Source organism: Aulonocara stuartgranti (genome assembly GCF_965226115.1).
Source record: "Aulonocara stuartgranti genome assembly, chromosome: 16".
In the NCBI taxonomy this organism is placed as follows: Eukaryota; Metazoa; Chordata; class Actinopteri; order Cichliformes; family Cichlidae; genus Aulonocara; species Aulonocara stuartgranti.
The window spans coordinates 7,056,109-7,082,812 of record NC_138952.1 but is presented as its reverse complement, the minus strand read 5'-3'; the positions used below and the strand labels follow the sequence as shown (position 1 = coordinate 7,082,812).

Sequence of the window (26,704 nt, the reverse complement as noted above, 5' to 3'; positions counted from 1 at the left end):
TTGACGATTAGTATAGCTGGATGAAGTAATGTGAGATCACTGGGTGGCCCAACAGGGGCTACGCATCGATAGTAGAAACATTGATCGGCAACCCTTTGATTGGTCGGCGAAAATGTCGAAGGAGCGCGCTCGGTATTTTTCGGCAGCAGAGCAAGAACTCTTGAGTGAGGGATTTCAGGAGTTTCAGAGTTTAATTAAAACGCAAGGGAACACTGCAAAGGCTGCAAAAGCAAGGAGCGAGGGCTGGCAGAAAGTTGCTGACAAATCAAACTCGTAAGTAATTCAATAATAACAATAATAATGGAGTGGATTTATATAGCGCTTTTCAAGGCACCCAAAGCGCTTTACAATGCCACTATTCATTCACTCTCACATTCACACACTGGTGGAGGCAGCTACGGTTGTAGCCACAGCTGCCCTGGGGCAGACTGACAGAAGCCAGGCTGCCATATTGCGCCATCGGCCCCTCTGGCTAACACCAGTAGGCGGTAGGGTAGATTTATCATATCACACCATATTATCCAATATTATATTACATTATATTATATTATAATATGTTATATTATATCCCCTTTCACATTAGAGCCACAACAGGACCCACTAGAACATGGGAACAAGTAAAAGTGAAATATAAGAATATTCTACAGAATGGTAATATTTATCACTTATATTGCTTGTCGTCTCTTGGAAAGAGACCCTGGAATACTCTGTTTGTTTGTTCATAACAGCAACCAAGAAAAGGGCAGAGCAAAAAAAAAGACAGGTGGTGGTCCTGCACCCCCTCGTCAACAAGTTGGTTAAGTGAATAATACCCTCACGGGAAAATCGATATCTCTCTATGAGCACACTGTCGCGCTGAGCTAAAGGATCCTGTCTGTCCCGCAATATACGCTGAATTCTGAGGACTCTCCTTATCAATCTTGCACCTTCCGCAATGGGTTGCTCGCGTAAACGGACAGGATATGACTGCGACAGACTTCCCAAATCCACCTTCGCTTTTATAGCCGTGGTCTCTCATCTTGATTACACGAAGTAATTTACAATTACTACTCTGAAATATGAATTACATCTGTAATAATCACATACATGTAATAGAATGTTAATAGTACATTTCCCTTTTTTAGGGAATGACCTGTATGTATCTGTGTGAAATCAATAAAAGGATCAAGTGCTGCATTATCTTTGGTTACAGTGATGTTATTTATTTATGGTGAAACAGTGGTGGAATATCGCTGTTGCTTTCGTATGAATGACGCGGGCATACCTGCGTGGCCGCGATCTAATCCTGTTTACATAAAGTAAACCTGCTCCCCAGCAGGTTTACGCTTACGGCTCTGTTGCTATGACAGCAAGTCCCGGATGGGCTTCGGGGAACCGAACGATCCAGGATCACGCGAAATCGTCAACAATCTAATCCAGCTAACTCACTTAGCGCGGTACGAAGCACAGGCCCCAGATCTTTAATTGAAGTAGACAGACAGCAGAGCTCCTGGCGATATGAAGAAGTGAGTCTCGGCGTTCAGGAGCACGGACTCTCACCTCTAACACGAGGCTGTCTAACTGCACTCCTTCCCTCTGACAGCACTTTGAAAGTCTCTCCATCTTTTCCTGCATCTCTCTCCAGCCACCACGACAGTGCCACTTTAGTTTTTTAGCAGCCTTCACTAATGGGCTTGGTACCATGGAGATTGCTGCCCATGAGAATCTGTCTGAGGACAGATATTTCAGAGTTTCTGCTGTGGGATTAATTTCTCTGCTACCGCCACCGCTTCTGCTGCTTTTCAGTCTCATTATGCAGATGATTTTTTTTCTTTTTTTTGGGGGGGTGGGCATTGAGATGGTTTCCTGTCATCATCTGAATGAGCTGAGGCAAGGCGTTTTGATAGAAAGATGAAAGAGGTGGAGGGAAATAATTTTGTGGCCCACATACAAAAGAATCAAAACATACTTATTATTCCAGTGCCAAGATATATTGTATGCCTCCACTTCAGAAATCAAAATAAGCAGGAAAGAAAGCGTTTCAGATTAGTCTTCTTCTTCTTTTTTTAAAAATCAATCCATACAACTGAGCTGAACTTTTTCTTCTTCCTGCAGAAATTCACACAGAATACAGAATGAAAAAGTTAGGACATCAACATTAACCATGTGTATATTTTCTGTGGTCAGACATGCAGTAACCGCGGGCAACAGCTGTGTGGTTTCAACGAGCCCGACTCTGATGCAACGCCATGTCAGTTTGTCCTCACGGCACCGTCCACGCCTCTAAATCCTCATTTTTGAACTTTATTCTCGGTCGTTTTACAATCTCTTTGCATCTCAAAGTCACAAAGTTCAACTCTTAAAATAATGACCAAACTTTTTTAAACACATTGTTCCTTCTCGTCTCTTTCAGGTGGCTAATCAGGTGGTCCAGGCTCTTCTCACGCAAAAGGTTTGTACATTGTCGGAGCATTACGGCTACCGTAGTCAGGAGCCTCACGGAGTAATCCGAGACCAAACTCCGCTTCAGGTCCCAAAGTCAAACAAACACTGCGGCATCACTGAGAGTTAAAAACGATCTAAATTCTTTCATCTTTAATAAAATGATCAGTGTGACTGCTTTACCAGGTGTAACAATTAAGTTGTACATCCAGGCATCCATGAAAACAAAATTTATTAGAGTTAGAAGTTAGCAGGAAGTTAGCTCGCTAGTTTCCACCTAATCATGATATACCATGTTCTGACTGAGAGATTTCTGGAAAAATTCAAACGTACAGCTCTGCTATCACTTCCAACATAAATGAAGAGAGAAAACTAAACAGAAGTGACGTTTGTAGTGTTACTGAAGTTAGGCTAACTGGTATATAATTATGTGCTCTGTGATCGCTAGCGACACAGCTATGTGTTTATGTTTGCATAACATAAACACAGTGAAGCTGTAGGATGAACGCTAACTTTTTTCTACTCGATAAAAGTTCAGTCAGGAGAACAACTGAGATAATCCATCAATAATACGAGGTTAGTCATTAATATACTGCAACGACACGGGAATAGAGCATCTGTGAGAGAATTCAACATTAAAGAATGAATGATACGGAATTGGAGGAAGCAAGAAGAATGAGTTGAGTAAAGTTTGACTTATCTGACTGTTTTGTTTCGCTTAATGCGCCTTATGTATGAAAACAGACCCGTTCATTGACAGTGCACCTTATAAACCGGTGAGCCTTGTGGTCCAAAAAATACGGTAAATTACACCAGGACCATTTCAGAAGCAGTCTTTTTTGAAAATGTACTCCATTCCTGCTCTGTGCAGCTCTACACAGGCTCCTTAAAAAACAGAACCAGCACTATTTTAAGCAATGACAACCTGAGCTCTGTTTCTGGGTCTCTGCGGCACTGAAATACTGTCTTGAGTGGACACGATTCGATTGAGCACCCGCAGTGGAGTCAGAAAGAGACGCAGCCACGCCCAGGGTATTCTCAGGCAGGCTGCACGCTGTATGCTCTGTTTATTATGACTGGATATGTAAAGCGCTTTGGGGTCCTTAGGGACTAGTAAAGCGCTATACAAATACAGGCCATTTACCATTTACCATTTATCATCAAATATTCTCATTTTCTCTTTCCCTGGTCTCGTTCCTGGACCCACTCTGTGGCGAAATCCTGTAAACAACCCTGGCAGAAGTACCCTGTCATGACCAACAATGCTATACACAGAAAGTCTGATATTTAAGTAACATATGAAGGGTTTTGCTGTAAGTTTATGTGAAGAATGGTCACAGAGGCTGTGAGAAATTGACTATAGTTTATAAGTATACTTCATGCGGTATCATGGGGGTTTCGCCACCTTAGCCCCCCTCTTAAGTCACACCTCTGTAGGTCCTCCTTTCCAGGTTGCTCATGTTTTCGAGCACCATCATGTGCATCTTTAGTTGAATACACCGTCGTTCCCTGTGGCTGCTAAATTAGCATCTGATTTACGTGTATGTCTCTGAAGTGCCACCGTCAGTCGCCGTCATCTGTCCATTTTGTATTTGTTTCCAGGACCTCAAAGAGGAGTGTGTGAAGCTGCGGACCCGTGTGTTTGACTTGGAGCAACAAAACCGCATACTGAGCGTGCTGTTTCAACAACGTGTCAAAATGTCCACTACTCCCGTCTCCCAGGTAGGAGCACACGGCGCCGCGGATACAAACACAAACTGACAGAGCTAGCATGCTCCAAGGCTGTTTGAATTTTACATGAGCAGCGCTCCACTTCTAAAGGTTACTAACTTTCAGCGAGGACCACAAAGACAGAGAAACCCGCCCTGGATGTGTTCAAATGAACTCACAGAGAGGTACAGCGGGTTTACAGCTGGATTTATATCCTTCTTTCTGTCCTAATTAGTGTCGTTTTTGTCACGGCTTCATGCTCGAGTGCACTGTACGTCCTCAAACAAGGATTACCGGCCCTTACCCTTCTCTTCTTTTATGCTAATTATGCCAGACTTTAGCCTAATAGTGAGGCAGACCTCTCACACAGCTGTGGCAGGAAAGTAGTGGTGCAGAAATGGGAGACAGAGGCGAGCATGTTTTTCTAATTGGAAAACTCCTGAGGTTAAAACCTTAGCTTTTTTTTTTTTCCATTTTTTCAGTTAGCTGTGATGACAGTTGATTGCTCAGTTTGTTGACCTCCATCGCCAGCTGTACTGTATAACTTCAAAGATGCACATAAACTTCTTTCATGTCGAAAATGACTAAAATCTTAAGGTCTTGCAGTGATAGACCCAAAGAGAATCATAGCATGACTGTTTTAGCTTGTTAGCTTTTAGCAGTTAGCTTTTATCAGCAGGTTTTCATCTTCTGCACAGCTTTTAAAAATTAACACAATAAGCCAGCAACACATGAACACAGAGGGGTTAAAGGGCAACTATTGGTCTTACTTTCTTTAGGTAGTCTCTAATTTTACTCCAACTGAATTCTAATATTACTTTTTGTCACCTGGAGGCACTAACCAGCGACTTAAGCTAATACATTAGCCTAGATAAGGCGGGGAACACGAGGATCACAGCAATCCCAAAATTGAATTCTGTATCAAAAAAACAAAACTGAAGTTATAGCAGCACAGTAAAGTTCAATAGTTTGGTAATAAATGAAAGAGTTAACCCTGACAGGAAGCCTTTTGACTAACAACCCCTGCCTCACCCGGCCAATTAAAAGTGCCACCTGCATCGGGACAGTTGGGTGGGCGACACTAATGTGAACATTTTGCTAATAACAGTTTCAAATAATCTGGACATGAAAGCGGGTTAGAAGTCACATTATCAATCACAGATGCCAGTAACAGCCAAGCTCAGGCTTGTTATTTTGTCAGTTTCTTATTAATAATTGAGGTGATTCAGCTAACAGAGACTGTTTGTCCAGAAGGTTTAAAATCATATGGTTTGGCGTAAGTCAGGGTTGAGAAATCCAATCTTAATTAAAACAGACTAGAATGAAGTCATTTATCAGCTTTTGGTACTCATCTTTGGTATTATCTCAGCATCAGAAACATTAAATAATCTTAAAAACTATTTTAAGACTTTTAAGACCTTTTAATGTCTCATTTGTTGCTGTTATATCTTCCAAACAAAAGCATTTACAGATACAGGCCCAGAATGTTGTCAGCTGTTAGTTTCATGCTGTCTGAAACATGAAACAAAGCTTTGTAGGAAGCCTAGTTATTGCACCAGCAAAAATCTTTGGAAAGAAGCTTTGGTTGAGACAGAATAAGACAAAAGGCAAGACTATGCCGAGACAAACACTGATGAAATTGGAGGCAAGCTGCAAAAGTCAAAAGAAAATTAAAAGCATTTAAAGTAGTTATGGGAACATTAGTAACTGTCTGTCTTCATTTGTTATTTATTGACTAAATTTATTCTTAATTGCTCTTATTACACCTATCAGTGAGTGAAGCTTTAACTAACAAACTGCACAAACAGTTTTTTTCTTTCCCAGAAACAGTGACAGGCTTCCCCATACACACTGCAGAGGGCTAAAAGGAAAGTGAGGCTTAAATGAGATCATTTTCAGCATTTAGAAATAAAGCAGCTCATTAGAAACCCGAACAGATGTGAAGCTGAGTGCAGAACATTCCTTTTTAAACACTTCTCTACATCTCAGGTCAGCTAACATGACAGCAATAATAAAGTTTCTTCATCTGAAAAAAATCAAAATATTATCTTTTTCATTTTTGTGATGTTTATTTTGATTGAAAAGCATCAAAGGTTTAAAAAAATGATACATTTGTGCGATCCAGAGTAATTCTCATTATCGAAGTCATCAACCTCAATTCAGAACAGCCGAGTCAAAAATATTTTGCTTTCTAACTGCAGTGGAGATCATAGCCTACATGTTTTTAGCATGACTTTAAAAGTTCAAAAAAGCTCATAATGCAATGTACATAATTATAGATTTATGTGTTACAGATATAAAATTAAACAAAAATAAAATAAAGGTATTAATGCCGTGTTTAAGTTCACTCTGCACAGACCTGTTAATAATTCAGTTTCAAATATCCAATCATTTGTTTTCCTTTTTGAAGTTCAGAGAGTTGCTGTAATAAAGTAATAGAGTTTGAAGCTGATATGAATAAAAAGTTTAAAAGTTTATGTTGCAAAAGAAAATATTTTTCTAAATCAGGATTTTATGAGAATAAAAATTAAAATTACAGGAAAAGTTTCCTTCTTGGGATTCATGCTAGCTTATGTTAGCTTAAATTGTGCACGTTTCCATACATATTAACTGCAGAGCAGAGTTAAATCTCCCCGAAGGTAAGAAATGGATTAGCTGGTGTGGAGGAGGGTTGCAGAGTGGCTTGCAGGTGTGCAGCTGTTGCAGTATTCTGGGCTCGGGTCTGTGGCTTATTGAATCTAGCATTAGGGTCAGTCATGACGCTGAGGGCACGTCATGGAAGCGATGGTCCCCTGTGTAGTTTAATTTTACTTTTCATGCAGCTGTGTCGGCTCCACAGGTGTCTGTGTTTTTTATTAGATGTGAGTAATCATGCTGACAGGAGCCACATGTCTACTCTTCTCAGTGCCAAGTAATAATGAGTCTGAGTGCTGTTCTCTGATGGGCTGACTCATCTGCAACTGATCAAAGTCACGGTCGGCTGTGTCACACTTTCCAAACAGTTATATCAAGTTAGATTTAATTACTCAGCATGAATAAAATCTCTAACTAATTAAAATCTCCTAAACTCCTAAACAATTTGAGCGTTGAGAAACTGAACAGCCAACGATAGCACATGTTCTGCTAGACGAGTTCAGCTGGTCTACACAGCAGAGATGTGTTGCAGTGGAAAGAAACAAAAAATAACAGATTCATGAAGTTTCTCTGCTGTTCTGAGGTCAGCTGATGATTCTCCCATAAATAATTGACTTTTTTTTTGATGGACAGGTGCTTCTGTTTGTATTTCGAACTGACTGCTGAATGCAGAGATGGCAGAGCACGGTTTGTTACCCTTTATTTGAGCCCTGAATTCAAACAGGTTTTAGCTCTGCTGACAGAAACGCGTTATTAGCGTGCGCTGAGGATCTCTCGCTGTCACTGTACCAGCAGGAACGCTCGTGCTCATTGAAGCCAACTACAAACACATGACAAGTGTGCTGTACTGCTGAATACCTGCTCTGCAAATCACTGTGCAGCGGGCTACTACACCACACACTTTGATTAATTCTAGAAGGCTGCAGCGATGCCGTTCTCAGCTTTTTGGGGTATTCCTTCACTTCTTTCAGTTTTGATTTAGCATTCATTGAACAGAAAACTCTCAAAAAATGTGTAATTTGTTTGCAGATTTGATAAAATATTTGTTGTGTTTTGTGGATTGACGCTTTCAGTCAATCCACAAAACACGCACTTCCTTCAAAGATAAAAGTAAGACTACTTAATATACTTCATTTTTTGAGCAAGATCCCTTTGATTTTGTGTGATGCCACCACATGTCTTTTATAGATTTTGTATCTAGCCATTTTCCTTCATCTGAATTATTTCATTTCTATTTTGCATCTTCATGTTTTTCTTTCTTTTTAACTTTATTTTATTCAGCCTTTTCATTTTCATCTAGACTGTAAGCTTTCTACTTTCACCTGCTTTTCAAAGCACTTTATAAATTCTTTTTAAACAACCCTTTATTATTATTTAAACTGATAGCGGTTTTCCTGTGCGCACAAAACTCATTCCTGTGGAAAAATGTGCACATGGACATGAATTTTTTCGTTTTCCAGACTTTAAATCTGATTTCTACCAGCAAGAAAAATATTTGCACCCAAAATTCTGATTTTAAGTAATCTTATTACATACCAATCACATTTTCTTTAATGATTCGTTTTTTGAATGAACAAAACTTGGATTTTATATAATTCAGATGCATTTTATTCAGAATTATTGCTTCATTGCAAATTGTTTGGATTCCTCCATCAGCTGACGGGGGGCTCATCCTAACGAGCGTGGGTGTGGTGAATGGATGTGGATAATTAATGGATCCTGACCATGCTGACGTCTTACTGCACATGCAGCTCAACACTGTCTTAAACATTTGCACAACATCTGTATTCATTGTATTTCTTATTAATTTACTGGCTCCATACTGTAAACGTTGCTGGTTCAATACCAGCAGGAGACACAAATCCCCTACGGTGTTATGTCAGAAAGGGTGTCTGTTGTACAAATCTGCCAAATCATACATGTGGAGCTACCTGCTGTGGTGATCTTGTATTTATTTCATTAAGCTAACTTGTTTTTGATGTTTTGGCTGCTGGAAAGCAGTTAATTTCCCCACTTTTGGGATAAATAAAGTCTTTCTTTTTATATCTAATAGCGACAGGAGACAGGAAGGTGGGGGGAGAGAGTGGAGATGATGAACAGCAAACGGCCTGAGGGGGAAACAAACCCAGCTGTGTGCTTTTCTGTTAGTTGTGTCTCTCAGTCATACTCTCAGGCTGAGCAGCATTAGGGGTCTGTCCTGAGACCCTGACCAGAGGCATGCCCTGACTGGTATTTGGACCCTCAATCTGCAGTAACTAATATAACTACTATACCATGCAGCTGCTGAGGGGTATTAAAACTTTAACACCTGGAAAAACGAGCAGATTCCAGCCCAAGAAGCCTTAAACTGCCAGGTCTCTGGAAATCATACATATCGTGCCCGGACGTGAGAGACGAACTTCTTTCATTTTCTCCTCCAAGTCTCAAAATTATTCTGCATCATTATGTGAAATTAGATCAAACATTTACAGGAAATTTGCACATTTCACAGTATGTTATATTAAACATACTAGGAAAGTCTTTTGGTTACTGAAGCCAGACAGAAGAACAAAATTAGAGCAAAAAACAAACACAACCGATTAAAGCAAGTTACAAACCAAACTCAGTGACCCAGTAAGGGTCAGGGTTATAAAAGCCTTCTATACTTAGAACATCCAAACTTCACAAACTTTGTGTGAGACTTTATTTGGCTAAAGCAAATCCTAACTGTACCCTCAGAGAGGTCGCTGGTGACCTGGTCGATGTTGAGGTTAAAGGGGTGAAATCTGAGTGTGTGGGGCAGAGGCGTGACTGACAGCGACAGCATGCTTTTCTACCTGCTGGGTACTGAAATAGTGCTTTGGATTGGTCTTGAACAGACTTGCGGAGGAATTTAAGCCAGAGCAAAACTCCTTGAATCCTAATGACGTGAGTTTCTGAGCCTCATGCTGTAGTCGTTACGCAGAAAGCAGGGAGGAAGTTTCAAAAGGTCTTTTTGGATTATCAGAGATCGCAGCATAATTCCTCCCCTCTGACAAACATTGGGGTCAGGGGACCAGTCTGCTGTCACAGACTGAACTGGTAATTAGCAAAAACATATTTCTTCAATTTCCTTCAAGGAAATTTTACAGGAAGGTCCAACAATTCCCACTCCAGGCTGTTAAGCAAGCTGCGAGCTCAGCAGAGTTGGACACGCCGTCCTTCATCTTTAACCTTTTCGTTAAAGGTCAGACTGGCAGAAGAAGCGTCTGCATCTCTGCAGAGATGCTCAGCTGCTTGTGCTGGAAAGAAGTACTGTACCTACAGACTTTTTCCTCTCATTAAACCCGACTTCTTGTTAATTTGGCTGCTCGTTTTGTGTTTGCGTGTGAAGTTTATTGAGTTGAGTTTGTTTCTCGAGCTTCTCTTATCAGAGGATCGACTGTTTGACCTGCAGTCTGTCTCTCCATCCTCCGCCAAACATTTTCAGCCGAAATTCCACTGATTAAACTCTCTTTCCTCACATTAATCACTCAGCTAAATACTTATTAGATCATTCTCGGTCCAGAAAATAAACTTTACTGTCATCTGTTTGTCAGTGTGGATGTTGAATCCCAAACTTTTGTGCTTTGGATGATTTTTTTTTTTTTTTTTTTGTGGCAGAAAAAAGTTCAGAATATTAATAACCCAACATTGCTGGCAGCATGACAAAAAAAAACTTTTATGTGCCAAATGCCAAGCCTTTGATTCACTAATGCAGCATTCCCAGTAATCCAGGAGGCTACATTAGTAGTGTAAGATAATTATCTCACACCGCCCGAAGCTTGAATATTAACCGCAGTTGTTATATTTATCTCCAGTAAAGTCACAAACAAAAGTTTTGAGAACAAGACTTGCATTTTAAATGATTGATTCAAACTTTGTGTCTGTCGTCATCTGGAGAAAAGTTACTGATGAGACCTCCCACTGTGCAGCTAAGCAACAAACTTTTTTTTGTACTTCTGACTTACTGAAGAATTCACTGAAGGTGGAGAGTTTGCATCTTAGTCGTGGTAAAGAAAATGCTTACTTAAAATCATAAAGACAGATACAGAGTAGATGCTTTCCAACCATTTTCTACTGCTCATCCAAGCTTTTCCCCACTCACCTTCTCCAGCTCTATGACGAGAAACCAAACCAGCTCAGAGACATAACCTCTTCCTTGTGTTGTTGCTCTGCCCCAGGCTCTCTTGGTGGAAAACCCCAAAACACCTCACCTGGGAGGTGCTCAGAGTCCTAGTGCTCTTTCTATCTCAACTGACTAATGGAGTAGCAGCTCTACTCTGTGGCAACATCCACCTGTTTCTGTCTCCCACAGCTCAGGGCCATAGGTCAGGATGGGGTCAAAGATTAACCTGTTAATTGACAGCTTTACCTCCATCCTCGCCCTCTTCACCACCATAGCCTGGTATCAATCCATCTGACATTCTTTGACTCCACTCACGTCCCACTCCTTCAGCTTATGCCCAGTTTCGGGGATTGTCCCTTTTCTGCGCCACGTGGAGGTGCCCAAGCTCATCCTGCTCATCCGGTGTGAGCTGGAGGTTGTCACTGGCTGAATTCAAGAGAAACTACACCAGCTGCAGAAAGCTAGAGACGAGACAAAAGACTTACTGACTGACTTATTGCCGGTAACATGAACCAAGGTGTCGCTACAGGAATGAAAGAGCCCTCAAGTAGGATGACTCAATAATAATGAGGATAAAGGTTTAGATGGTTTGGAGATGTCTCATTTAGAAAGATAGATACTTTATTGACTCCATGGGTGAAAATTCTTGTGTTACAGCAGCATGAAAAAGAGTAAAAAAACTGACCGATTAGATTTTTTTACCAGGAGGAGCTGAACAGGTGGCACGTCTGCACTTGTACACCTTAAAACACCTAAACACCTAAAATCTATACTAAATAAGACCTCTCTACTCAAATCATGCACGAACTGTTCACAGGCAGTTTAGTTTGTGTCCATCCTTCTTCTGCTACAAGAATGAAAACGTGTCCAGAAAGTGCAGCTTTGCAGTGGCTGCCATCTGTGATTTGATCTTCTACAGCACTGATTATGTGGGTTAAAGTTTTGAAACCCAAAATGCTCTCCAACTCAGTTTTTCTCTGCAGTGACGCTTTTCTGTAGAAGTGACACTTTCATTTAGTTCTTGCAGTGCCATAAGGGTGACATTTACCCAAAATTAGTCTACTGACATATTTATATTTGATATATAAGCTAGTGGGAATGATTTTAAACACCCTCATAGTTCCTAACCATCTCTGTGGTGCACAGTCGGTGGCATCAGACACAAATATTTCATGTTCATTATTATTTTGGGTCCCGTCTTTCTTTGTCATCACCTGGTGTGGTGATGAGCTCGGGCAGCAGAGGACCGGTGTGATTACAGCAACAAAAGATCACGGCCTTCGTACTTCCACAAAGTGGGAGCAAAGAGGCCAAAACCCATTAGCCCCTGCACTCTGATCCAGCTGCAGAGAGCCCTTGAAAAAAATGAAATGTGTCATTTCATTGTCCCCATAGCGGAGGGACAATCAGCGATGTGGAGAAGGTAATGTGGAGGGCTCTGATATTGGAGACATGACACTCTGGCTGTGTATCAATTTGTCGGGTAACACAGGGGTAATTATGTATGAATTATTGAAATGGAAAATTTGTTTTTGACTGCGAGTTGTGCTTGTTAGGTTCCGTAATCACTACGACAGCACACCTGTTCCCCGTCAGGTTGACTGACTCCGAGTGAGGTAACAGCAACGCCGCTCACAGCTCAGGAGATAACAAACGAGAGACAAAACAAATCGTTTTTTTCTCTAGCTGTTAGTCTGCTGTGCCTTTTACTGCAGGACCACTAGAGCCAAAGGAGAACAAAGAAGGAGATGCATAAATAAGAAAAACATTTCCATGTTCACAGGTACCTGCTCTGATTTATATTGTCCTTGTTCATACATTTATTTTTAAGATGATCACCCCTGTAGAGATGATTTCTACTGCAGGAACTATCAGGTGGGACTTTCAGGATCCTTATTGAGGGATAAAGAAGTTCTGAGAGATCCTTCAAAAGCTCATTGGTGTGGCTGCTTAAACTAAGAGATGACCAATTGTATAAACTCAGCAAGCTACCAGAAGCAAGATGGAAAAAAGTCTGAAAAGGAACAATGAGGTTATTCAGGCTCTTTTGGGGATTTTTTATGCTGCTGATGAGGTCTCAAGAGATTTAGAGTCTTAGAAAGAGCACAAGGGAGAGTGAGAGGCGAAAACAACCAGAATTTATATTTCAGTCAACAACTCTCATCTCATTTAATCCAATTATTATTATTCATTCAGAAACACACTTTTATTACACTTGCCAACAACTACAACACTCAGGTGCGTCCGCCTCCCCTGCAGCGGCACCGCAGACCACGCCCCACCACAATACTTATAGCGGCAGATCCAGATTATCAAGTGTTTTCCAACATAAAGGTCGTCTCACTGGGCCAAATTGAATCCCTGCCAGCCCACGGAATCCACTGTGGTATGTCTTGACATAACCACGTGAAGTCCCACAGCCAACAAACACGTCAGTCACAAAGTTGAAACAGGAGTGGGTGACAAAACACCACTGTACAGGTGAAGGGGAGTGCTTTAACTTTGTAACTTTATCTGCATGAAAAGAAAAAAACACGAGCTTTATAGTGAAAATTATCTTATTTTGATAATCGCTCATTAACAAAAATCATGACTGATTTTAAGACTTGATTAATCACCCAGTCTTAGTGGTTGATTACTTTAGGCTTTTATTTCATTACTTGTTTCTGCAGTGTTTGATACAAAGTGTTTGCTGGACTTTCACCCAGGCAACTGGAGTTTGAGTCCTATGTGGCCATTTGTAGGCTCGTTTACTGTTGTTTGAGTGTTTCGCATCGGTAACTTCCTCCTGTGCGTGCCCAACCTCAGTGAAATAAACACACAACCTGGGTTCTGTAGTCAAAATTTCCCTTTAAAAAGTGCAGTCAGTAATTTTTTTTAGGTTATTTAATTTTATGTAGTACTCATAAATATACACAGATTAGTGTGTAGTCATGTTGACCAGCATTCTCATAAACTGGGTGGGAAGGAAATCACCATCACAGCTAATCGCATTTTACGTGCGTGGCTAGAAACTGGCCACGACCCTCCCATCCCCAGACAGCTGAAAAGAGCCTTAAACAACAGCTGCAGCTGGTACATTATTTCGGCTAATGTTAGGTTCAAGAGTCCTAAAAATCAAACAGTTTCATTATATTCTCACATTGTATAAGAGGTTATTACTAAGTGTCAGAGCCCAGCAAAGTTATATTCACTTTAGACAATTTCACTAAGAGCAGCTAACAGAAGCTAACAGCTGCAAATATAGCAGCACTTACCAACAGAAACGTTCTTCTCTGACTCTTTGGCCACGTCTCACTCCTTTACAACCTCTTCCAGAGTAAATAAAGGTGCACACTTCTTACCCGGCATTGACAGCTGAGTTAAACAGTTGATTACACCAATTCACTTTACACAGACAGAGAGAAGCTCCAGATCCAGTCAAAAAATCTGCAATTTACTGAGATCTAAATTTTACACACTGTAATTTTTAAAATAATTTTCCATTTTAGTTGATGTTCAGCTGGTTAATCTCACACATGTGCAGTAGTCCCTATAGTAGCCCTATAGTATGCTTAAGGACCACTATGACATGCGGGTACACGCTGCCAGTGCCTTCTTTTCTTCTAGGATCTGGCCATGACAGCTCTGGCTGTTTTTTATTAAACAGTTGGACTGTTTACAACAGCATCCTTGCCTACAGTTGACTCTGTGCCAGAGAGCCATCACCGTTAAAAGTCTCACTGCTCTGTCACAGGGTCGTCTGTCTCCGTGTTATTACACTTCAGCCGCCGAGCGATACTCGAGAGAGACGGTGATGCGAGGTTGTTTAAACAGTGGCAGGTGTTTCTTTCCTCAGATCAACTTCCTGGTAGAGCTGCAGTGACAGATAAAGGCAAATACATAATAAAGTCAAATTTATTTGACCCTTTGAAGGGCTTCAAACAGCATTTGATTTTGCAGTTCTGTGAAGTCATATAACAAAGTCCAATTTATTTTTGAAGTGCTGGAAAATGCATGTAGATTTACAAGACAGGTGCGATCTACAACACAAACAACAGCTTTTCTCAGTAACCTCTTTTGCATACGGTTCACAAGCACAGATTTTCTGCTTCTAACAAAGCTCAGAAAGCTGAACTGGAAATTTGCAGTCATGTAAATCAGTGTTAACTTTCTTTAATCAGCATTTTTTTTTAACATAAATATTAACGATATTAAATATTAAAGTGCGGCAGCACACCTATATGGAAAACTGAAACTAATAAATGTATATAAATATTAATAATAAGAAGAAATAAGAAAAGAGACTTCTGTTTTCGTGGAAGACCAGGAAGCAGGACAGAACATTATCAGAAAAGAGAGAAGTACGACCTGAATTGTGTGACTGAGCCCATGAAGCCATCAGGAAACTGTTTCCACAGGTCAGCACAGAGAACCTGAAGTGTTTTTGCAACCAGAAGAGGCACCCCATGGTGGCCATTGAAAAGAATTCCAGTTTAAGGCACTTAGGCATCTCTGTGTTAAAACACTCAAGTTTACAGCAGAAATACTCATGTCTACTGTCTGCTACACCAAACAGTTTTAGCATCTAGCTGTCTACTAAGTTTAAATCTGAATCTTTGATCTGGACCTCTCCAAGGTGTTTGTGATGCTGGAGCTTTTAAGAGCACTTTCTAATGCAATTCTATGACAAACAATCTAACCTGCTATTAATCTGTTACTTTGCACAGATTAGCAGTTATCCAAGTCTGTGCTATGGACCTGTACACTTTGTGGGTGCAGCTTTCTAATCACGTATGCCTGCATTAGCTGATAACTTAGCACTTCGCTTCGCTTGAAAGAAATATCAACTTATATTGAGACATGAAAATGCAGAGTCCATGTTATTTATACACTCACCGGTAGGAGCACAGATGAACCAGTAAATCACCAGATTCAACCTTCAGGCTGAGCTCCGACTTCACTACAGCAACAAATACAAAAGTTAACAAATACAGAATCAATTTAAAGCAGAAATATAATTTTTACATTTTAAATAAAGGTTATTTTGATATCTGCGGTGCACTTGATATCATATTTGTTCATTACCATTTATTTACCAGGCCATTTCATTATTGTTTTATTTCACAGTTTTATTTCGACAGCTTTGGTCCTCCATACACTTCACTACCTACAGTACAGTCAGTTTGCCTTGGTTTTTTTCTGTCGTTTCACTCCTGCTGACACTAAAATGAGCTGCATCTTTTGAGCCCAGCAGGCAAAACTCAGCAGCAGTGAAGACCTGAAGGTGAGACAACAAAGAAAAAACAGCGAGCTATGAATGAGGGAGAAGTATTAACAATTGGAAGCCTTGTAGATGAGGAGGTGGATGAGACAGTGGTTTGAATGAGGCTCGATCAGAGAGGATGGAAGCTGTTTTTAAGAGACCCGAGCGCAGAAAGCTGGTCTGAGGAGCGGCTGAATGAGTGTAACCTTGCTTTGGGCAGCTTTGAGAGATGCATGGACGAATTCTGATGAGACTGTGAAATTGAAAGTGAACTTAAGAGTCCATGGAAGCTTAAGTACATTGTCCTTGTGTCTGAATGGTCTGCTGATCAGCGGGCTGGTTCAGCAGCAGTGAAAATGGCTTAATTGCAAATTACCACTTCAGTGCCTCGGGCATGTCATGATTTTCACACTTTAGGTTTTAAATAGACAGCAAATGTAAAACAAGGAAGGGGAAATGGAAGAATTAGGATCCACATATCCAGTCCAATGGAAAACCACCAATACATTGATCCTGCTGTATTGTGTGTATCCACAAATTCCTCTGGATAACCTGATGTTCATTCGCATTCAAGTACACTCTCCTGCTGTTGGAAAACCCACAGACTGTAAATAAAAGATAGATGTAGCCACAGTCACTTTACTTTTGGGTTTTTTGAGCCAGAAGTGACAATCAGGTGTATCTTCTTCAAGTTAAACCTATGGCTGAGATATAACACTTAGACATGAGTGCCAACTCTCACTTTTGAACAACAGAAACAACCACACTTCTTAACTGTTGTTAAAGAATCATTTACATAGACTGTATATACAAGATGGACGAACGCTCCAAAAGGCTCTAACAACAAAAACAATCTGAGGGGAAGTCAAGCAGACAGCTAAATTATACAAACTTTTATCCCCATGCAGAGTGAGTGGGTGGGCTTATATGGTGCATTTATTTAGAGGTCGCCACAGTGGATCATTGGCCTCTATCTCCTTCACTACATCCATGAACTTCTTTTGTGGTTTCCCTCTTCTCCTCCTGCCTGATTCTGGCCCCAGAATAATTCCTGGAACTGCTGCTCCCAGTGCAAACCAGTATAGATCCTAAGATATATACTGGTATTGGTCTGCTAACAGTACCACTCAATGTTTAAAGAATAAAGACGAACACGTGTTTGCTTTTAGGGCAAAACTAAAGAAGTCACCAGATCACCGGATTTGTCAGTATCTTCTTATTTTTATCAGGTTTTCTTGTAGCTCTAACATTTATTATTCTTTTATGTCAGATTTTTGTTACTGCAAAGATGCCCGAGGCTGTAAACATGCTTGTTTCTGCTGTAAAGTTGAATATTTTAACATGGGACTCTATGTGGACTGATTCCCTACTGGACCCTCAAGTGGTCATTAGAAGAACTGCAGTTTCTGGCCATATACAGTAGGTGCAGTGGACGTCTTCAACCTTCCCTGTGATGCTCACAATGACCCATGGCTGCAATGCTGGTTCATTCAGTCTTTGAGAGTGCAGTACCTGAAAACCACACAGACAAAGTTAATTTAAAGACAAAAACTCTAATGACCCAAGGCCGACACAAATGTGTTTTATCTACTTTCAAATCCATTTATCATAAATGTAACAAATAAAGTGTATAGAAATTTAGCACATACATGTAATTTTTAATCTTTTTATGTATCCATCTATAGAACGCTGCATGTTATATTCTAAATCTGCCTCTTTTTCTTTTTCAGAAACCCGCCCGCAAAAAATGAACCTAAAGTATGTAAGGCAAGGATGTAATCACTTTCAACAGGGAGAAAGCATAAAGTTCGACTTTAAGTGACAATTATGAATCACTTAATATGAAAAGGAGATTCTGCAGGGCATTAACCAATGTTTAAAACTAAAATAGAATGTATTTTGAGTTACACGGGACATAAACAAGGAAGCAGGGTGTATAATTAGGATTATTTATAATAAATATGAATTAATTAGTGCAATTTCTTTAACCATAGAGAATGACTTAATCCTTCAGGACAATGTCACATCAGTGCACTGAACTCACTATGTTATCCATCTAACAGAGCCTCCATATGTTCTCACTGTAATTTCCCCCTCATGATTGAATTTATGCTAGCACTAATCTGAATGTTCGGGGGAAAATCAAACGCATTTTACCTACGGTACTCAAGCTGACTTACCTTTGTTTGAATGACGGCAAATTCACAATGTGGAGGCTTAAAAATAGCTAAATCTTGTATCCATCCTTGGTGAATTGGATGTGTGCCTCCAAACATTTATAATTGCGAAATTGTTTCGCCGTGTATGTGCTGACTCCACAGACAAGGTACGAGAATATATCAGGCTAAATCAATAGCGGTTGGTCTTCAGGGTTTCTACTCCACTGCCGTATTTCATACGGGTCAACATTTCCAATGCACGCTATTTTTTGCAAGTAAAGTCTCTTTGCATCCGGACGCAATCTGTCTCTATAACATCCTTTTCTTTTGAGCTGCTTTTAAGTTTGATTCGTAGCAATCTTCCTTCCAACACATAGTGTTTGTTTTGATTCGTGGCCTGCTAAAATGGTGCTGCGCTCCCACAATGCATTGCAGCGTGACGTCAACTCCAAAGCCCTATTGGCTTCATTGTTTTTCGCCTCACGTGTAGTTTCTTTTTGAATAATTTTACACCAATTATGTATTAAACGCCCAGCTGAAAGTAGTCTCCAGGCCAAATCCAATATTTAGTTCTTTAAACAGTTGAAAACTTCAATATCCTGCTGTTTTAAACAAGAACTGAGCTTTCGTTTTAAAAAAGAAACCTTTTAAGAACCTTTTTAAAGATTTAGACCTTCAGATCTAAAAGTTTCAGACTGAAAGACAGAAGAAGAATTTTTAAAAAGTAGTGGCATTCATTTACATTAACAAAGAAAGCTGACTAGCTCTTTAAAGTCAGAGCAGTAATTAGCTACATGATGAGTTTGTAAGCTGCGTCTCCCAGGCTGATCCTTTCTTGTTTGATGTGATCATTGGTGTTCATGTATGATCTGCTGCACCGAGATCTTAAGGATTTCCATTAGTAAACCTAACATGAAAGTGCACGGAGTGGCAGTGCTGTGAGGTGCCTGGGATAAAAGCATTGGTGTAATAGAATATGCTCTGTGGAGAATCCTCCATAAGCTGCAGACCAACCAGCTGACACTGAACACACTGTATTATTCTGACTGAGAGGCTGGATGGAAGCAGCGATTCGATGATTTATTCATGCACACAAGTCACACAAGAGGCCTCCCACACAAGTCTGTGAGCCCTGTCTTTACACAGTGATTATAACTTTAAAATACCCCCCATGTAGATGGTTTCCAGTCCTGCAGAGTGTATTTAGGACTGCACTTTAAAGTTAGAAAAAAAACAACAGCCTGTTCAATGGGAGAAGCACCACCACTCTTTAGTATTAATCCAGCGTTCATAATGCAGGCTTATATTACATTGCTACCACTCATAGTTATTCTGATGGTTATTTTCACTGCACCACGCAGTGAAGGCTATTCAGTGTCCAACATTTTCCCACACAGCCCTCCTCCCCAGGCCAGTAGATCAGAGTTTTACTGCTCCACAAGAAAAAAAATCACTCCTATGTACACCCACTATTATTATTTTATTTATATATGATTTTATAAAGCACTTAATGTAGTGTCCCCATATGAGGGAACAGGGTCTGAGGAAAGTAAATAGATTTGACTAAGTACCTTAATTTATAAAAATAATACTTCATAATTTATTAGTAGATTCATATTTTATATTAATCTAAATCTGCAGGATGAGTCCACTTAAATGTGTGGAGTGAGTGTAATGGGCGCGCTGCAGGTATCTCTTCTGCAGAGAGAGAGAGTGGCCGCTGTTGCCCTGCAGCAAAGTTTACCAGAAATCTGAGCTGAGTTTACCTGCAGACGAACACTTTCACTTTCAGGTTGTCTCCGATTCAGCTGAGCTGTTGGAACAACTGTTTAGGTTTAAATACATCCACTGCATGTCTGGCAGCTTCAAATCACACAGGAAGTGTTTCCGAAGCAGCAGCTATCGTATGCATGGGGTCTTTTATTTTAAAAATTGATCACATTCTCTACGTCGTTCCTGTATGAGAAATCCACAGACTGTAAATAAAAGGTGGACATCACCACTGTTACATAAATGTGATGTCACTCTGCTTTTTGAAGCCCTGGCTTCAAAGACTAAGTAACTGGAAGGTATTACCTGTGGATGTGAAACCAGTGTGGGGTTGTCATGACTGACTGTCATTCCAGAGCAGGAGCACCGCTTCCTTCTTGTTATTGTTGATTTATATACACTGTAACTATAAACTGTACTTCAAAGATGGCTACAGCTAGCATGATGTACTCACTGGTTTGAAGCCTCAGCATTAGCATCCTGGGTTTTTTTTTTAAGCCTGAAGTGACCTTTTTTGGACAAGAATGTAGAGCAACAAGTTTTGATGCAAAGAAACATCCTTCGCAGTGTCAGGTGGAAACACCATCATCAACCTGAGTGGGCGTGAAATTCAGCATAGCTGTGCCAAATGTGTTTCATAGTGATAAAGAACTCTTATTGAAGGTTTGAAATGTGATCAGAGGGGACATCTGTGACCTGGCTGATGCAACCCCTCACTCATAACTGACTGATGCAGATACCGAGGTGCCAGCGGCTGACCAATCAACCTTCACTGAGACTATGTTGAACCCTTAACATCACTGATGCTGAGAGGCAAAACCTCGACATTCCAACTTCCTAATTTCTTCACCCTGTAAGGAGTGTTTTGTGTACGAGTTAACAGAGACCTACAGTGACAGTTTGTAGATGGTGACTGAGTAAACAGAAGGGTGAAATGATAACATTAACCAGAACTTTTCAAACCTTATTCTTTTTAAACTCTTCACCTGCAGTTTCACCAAAGATTCTGACATATTCACCACTTCTTGAATGTCTCGTCAGAAGAAAATGGACCAAAAGAGCAAACGGGGCTCAGTTACCTGCTACTGAGCTCCTGGATCTCACCAGTGTGACAAGTTAAGAGTGTAAACACAAAAGTATTTCTTATATGCACAGATATTTAGACCATGTATTATATATATTTTTTTATTTATAAGAATAAAGGATTAAGAGCTCATGTACTAATTTCTTTTAATGTTGCTTAATGTGGAGATTTAGCTTTTCATTTGGTTTTCACACCTCTCAAATTAAGGTTCAGGGTTGGTTGGTTAATGTTTAGCTGTTTGAGTTTGTGCTAGAGTTTCACTTTAGTCTCTCACCTGTGAAGCTATCACCAGTCAAACTGACAGTATGGATGTGATGGGATGGAAGAACATCTCCTTGGAACCATGTTTTCATCTGAGGAGAGACATCAGGTGTGCTGTAACAGTCAGGCAGATTCTTGTAGGCCAGCACTGTGTGTGGAAACAACTTGGATTTGTTGTTTATTCCTCCCAGTGGCTCTACAGATCTATTAAAGCTGAGAAAGAAGTAGAGAAAACATGCAAGCGCTTGCTCGCAGGAACAGCGATCCGAACCCTGCGGCGAGCGCAGAGCGTGTCACTTCCTGCATGAGCGCTCCCTAAGAAGAAAAGAAGAATCATGTTTCATCTAAATGAACGCTGTAGAAAGTCTGATCTCCTGCAGCAAGACAAGAGCGCGGTTCAGCAGTTACACAAAACCGAAGTGATTTCAGCTCTTTCATTTACATACATGTAGCTTATTTAGTTATCGCCTCACTTTTCCTTTTAGCTTTTACACAAATGCTCTCTTAAGCTTTCCTCTTAAAACTTTGGTGAAAATCTTTTTATTTAGAAAATTTTCTAAACACGTTTGATGCATTTGGTGTTTTTGATGTGCTGCTGTGATGAAGGTAACTTGCAGACTGCCAACAGAGCAGTTTTATGAATCAGGGCAACGTCTATTTCTGTCCCTACAGTCTACAAAAGTGTACCTCACAGAGCCTCAGGACTTTATTTCCTTTATTTTATATCAACTTTTTATGACTTTCAAGAATTCTTTAATTTTTACATCAACAGTGCTTAACATCTTTATTAGACCGCCTGTCGTAAAAACAAGGAAATACAAATAATTTACTTTTCTATCAAAAAGTTATTTAAAACGAAAGCTTATATTATTATTTATGGAGCAAATAATAAACCGAAATCACAATTTTATACCCAAATTTGAGGCGGCACACTGGACTTCTCAGTCAGAATTAAATAAAGCATAGCTTTCAATCACTAAGGCAAATTTTTCTGTTCAGGAATTCAAGCTAATTACTGTAATTTCTTAATAAAAAAAATAATAATCTGCTTTTTTGGGGGGAAAACATTAAATTTGAAAATTCATGCATAACAACAATAATTATATTTTGGCATTAAAAATATCATTAGGATTAAAAAGCGTTCACATACTGGTGGATTAACCGTTACAGAAACATTAATGGTTTTGGTGATTACAATACTGTTAATTGAGGGCAGCTGTGGCATAACCCATACACTGATGGTGGTCTAGTGTATTTATTAAACACATTGGATAAGTTGTTTCAGTCATTAGGACAAAAACTCCAAATGTTAACAGCTCAGTTTTTTCACCATCAATCGTTTAGAAAAATTATTTAAAAGAAAATGTGCTTCAAGAAAACAAAACTAAAATAATGGATTTTCTGAGACTCTATAAAGACATATCCAGAGAACTTCTGAAGTTCTGTCCTCTTTTATGAACTTTTTAACATGGCAAGTATTTGTTTGCAGCGTCGGTTCTGTCGTGGTCAAAAGGAAGTTGCCTTCTTCTTTGTCAGATTTTTTTTCCAGAGTGGGAAAACCATCTGAAAACATGAAGTGGAAAACCCATTTCCACAGCCCTCGAGTTTGCCCTTGACTTGAAGCCGAGCGCCGCTCTGATTGAGGGTTTTGTTAAACTGCATCACTTGTGTCAAATCTCAGATACCCCTCGACATACTGACTGTAATTAGTTTTCAGATTAATCCGCACGCGGCCAAATGTGGCTTTCTCCCACACTGTTCTCAAAGTAAAGGCTATAGCTCGGATAATCAAATAATAGGTGAATATCAATGAAAAGACCAAATCACATTGGTCCCCAGCTCCCCCATGCAATTATTTCCTATTCACATTAATTATTGCTAACAGATGACACTAATGACTTCGAGAGGAAGCTGGCCTCGGCGGCTCTCCAAACGATCGATGCCGTTTTAAATAGGGTCACAGCACTTGAACCTTTGGGCCTTCTGACTGAAAACGGCATCTGCAGTATGCCAGCGATTCGAGTGCCGTAACAGACTTCCACACAAGATCCTTCACAAATAAGATAACCCGCCAGCCATGAAATTTAAGTCAAACTGGGGTCTTCCATAGTAGATGATATCATCTTATCTACGTAGTTTATTTACAGTGAAAGGAAAAAAAACCTTTGGGTAACTCTGGTACCCAGAGTCCATATTTTAACCTGCTTAACTGTCATAATACATTTATAACTCATGAACTTTGTGGCGAGCCAAAGCAAAGAATGCATAATTCTATAATGTTTGACATCTAGTCTTGGCAACCAGGAATTGGGCCATCAAGACCTCCTCCGCCCCTGACTGCCATTCAATGCACACTAAATCGAAAACCCATGGTTCCTCCTATGGGTGGTGGGCCTACAGGAGGCTGTGCCTGTGGTGAAGCCTGACCACCTTAGCTCAGGGGGCCCTGATGCTCTGGGTAGTGATCGAAAGAATGTGACTGAAGATAATGTCAGTCTTCGGTAGTAATGACTCAGAAGAAGAGGATCAAAATTCAGAATGCATTAGGAAGACTAAAAGTTCAAAGTTCAGACCTTTAATCCAGGGCAAGGTCATACAGCACGGACGAGAGGTGAAGTCCAAAAACAGGAAAAAGCTAGCGGTCACGTAGCACATCATTATATACCAGCTAGCCCAACTTCAGTAGCCCTACAAACATCACTGCTGTTTAGTTTTCAGTCTTCATTTATGCTGGAAGTGATAGCAGAGCTGTACGTTTTAATTTGTTTCCAAAACCCCGCAGTCAGGACATGCTATGTTGTATTTAGATAGAAGCTAGTGAGCTAACTCCCTGCTAACTTCTAACTCCGTTAAATGTCATAAATTCCGTTTTCATGGATGCCTGGATGTTAAACTCAATTGTTACACCTGGTAGAGCAGAACGCTGATCATTTTATTAAAGATGAAAGACTTTAGACAGTTTTTCAACTCTCAGTAATGCCACAGTGATCGTTTGATATATGGACCTGCAGCAGAGTTTAGACCCAGACACGGCTAGTGACGTCAGACTGAACAATCGGATAGGACATAAAAACGGGATACACAAGTCTTGTTAGACAGCCCCTTTTTAAAGACCTACAAAGCCCACCTCATGAGGTTGAATGGAGAGCTGGTTCATATTGTTCACTGAAAAGGTGTGTGTGTGTGTGTGTGTGTGTGTGTGTGTGTGTGTGTGTGTGTGTGTGTGTGTGTGTGTGTGCGTTATCTATGTGAGGACCGAAATCTACATTCTACTATACTTGTGAGAACCAACTGTCATTTGTGAGGACACACAATTGGTCCTCACAAGTTTGAAGGCCTTTTTGAGGCTTAAAATGTGGTTTTAGTGTCAGGGTTACAATTAGGTTATGGTTAGGTATTAGGGTAAGGGTTAGGCGTTCATTTTTAATGGTTAGGGTTAGGGTAAGGGGCTAGGGAAACCATTATGTCAATGAAGGTCCTCACTAAGATAGCTGAACGGGGCTGTGTGTGTGTGTGTGTGTACTGTAGATGTACTGCTTCCTCAGAGTTGTTATGAAGGGCAGGGATAGCTCAGTAGGTGAGTGAATGTTGTAAATGCAGACAGGAATTTCCCCACGGGATCAATAACGTATACATTATTATTAATATTATGAAGGGGGACGCTTTCCAGGCAGGCCAAAAATACGCTTAATTCTGCAAAGTGGCGGACGCATCTCAGTGAGGCTTTAATCCGGCCAGTTCTTGCAAAATTTGTTTTCTTGAACCTAACCTTGTCATACCCGAATCTAACAGCAAGTAAAAATAACATCAAAAAAGTGCAAAACACAGCAGACACAAACCAGATGCAGAAAGCTGCAGCAGTTTGACAAACGTAATTAACTGATTCCGCAGGAAAGAGGACAGACTGGACATCCATCAGTATCTTTAAATATGGAAAACACTACACTCTGAATCTGTCATGAATCGCTGTGCGGCAGGCAGGAGTCGGACCCAAAATGCAAGACTCACAGACTCAGGGGATGAACTCAAAAACCACAGCTTTATTTGCTGGTAGGACAAACTAAACTAAACTGGGAAACAACAAACTAAGAACTCACAGAGAGACACAGGGAGATCCACACACAGCATGAGGGACGACACGACACTGACTCAGAGAAACACAGGGTTTAAATACACTGGGGAGTAACGAGGGGAATGAGACACAGAAGGAGGGAACACCTGGGAGCAGTGTTGGGAAGGTTACTTTTAAAATGTATTCCATTACAGAATACAGAATACATGCCCCAAAATGTATTCTGTAACGTATTCCGTTACGTTACTCAATGACAGTAACGTATTCTGAATACTTTGGATTACTTAATATATTATCATGCTTTTTACAACAACGTGAATGTACTATTGCTGTGTGATTTATTACTATTACTGAAGGTCCGCACGACTCCGAACTGTAGTAAAGGGACCTCTGACTAATACGGCGGGGTCCCTGTCGGCTCGTAGCCGAAAAATAGCTTTACTTTGTTGTCTGGGTCAACTTTTCTTGCGAGAGACAGAGAGAGGCGTTGAAAGACTGCTCCAACGGAACTTATTGTTTTCGGAGGAAAACACGAACACAGTGTACAGTCGAGTCTTAATAGCTTACTTACAACTGGGCTCGTCAGGCACTCTTCTTGGCTGCAGTGGTTATTATTATATTTACATGCTTCCAGCTCCCGTTTTTGCTCGATGACAACTCGTACCTTTCCACTCCCCTTTTTCTCCCTCCTCGCGCTCACAGACACATAACGTGTATGGCAGTCCATTCTCCCTGCAACACGGACTACACTGCCCATGATGCCACATTCTTTAGAGCTATGCTTGTAGCATTCTGCCTGTTAGCTTAGCATAACAACAACAACAACGAAAAGGCGCTCTCTCACCCAGGAAACACACAGTCGCAGAGAGAGCGAGAGCGCGTCGCCATGTAACCATGGCAACCGTAACGCTGCCGCCTGGAACAACAGAACGTAGCTGTCAAACAAAACCCAAACAGTCCTGACCCTCGACTATATGAAACAGGAAAGTACCGCAGTGTAATCCATTTATTTCAACAAAGTAACTGTATTCTGAATACCACATTTTTAAACGGTAACTGTAACGGAATACAGTTACTCATATTTTGTATTTTAAATACGTAACGGCGGTACATGTATTCCGTTACTCCCCAACACTGCCTGGGAGAAATCAGGACTGACGAGACAAGCAAAGCAGGACACATTCACATAAGACACGGACCTTCAAAGTAAAACAGGAAGGAT

General features: G+C 40.5%; 1 protein-coding gene across 4 annotated transcripts in view; it reads left to right on the top strand.

The window, feature by feature from the left end:
* LOC309691069 (nck-associated protein 5-like) overlaps nucleotides 1-26,704 on the top strand; it is a 102,451-nt gene that overhangs the window by 41,272 nt on the left and 34,475 nt on the right. For all 4 annotated transcript variants that reach the window (XM_082508602.1, XM_082508601.1, XM_082508600.1 and 1 more), the window contains exons 6-7: nucleotides 2,393-2,431; nucleotides 4,024-4,143. In XM_082508602.1, coding sequence (XP_082364728.1) covers nucleotides 2,393-2,431; nucleotides 4,024-4,143 — 159 coding nt within the window. The remainder of the gene's footprint in view (nucleotides 1-2,392; nucleotides 2,432-4,023; nucleotides 4,144-26,704) is intronic.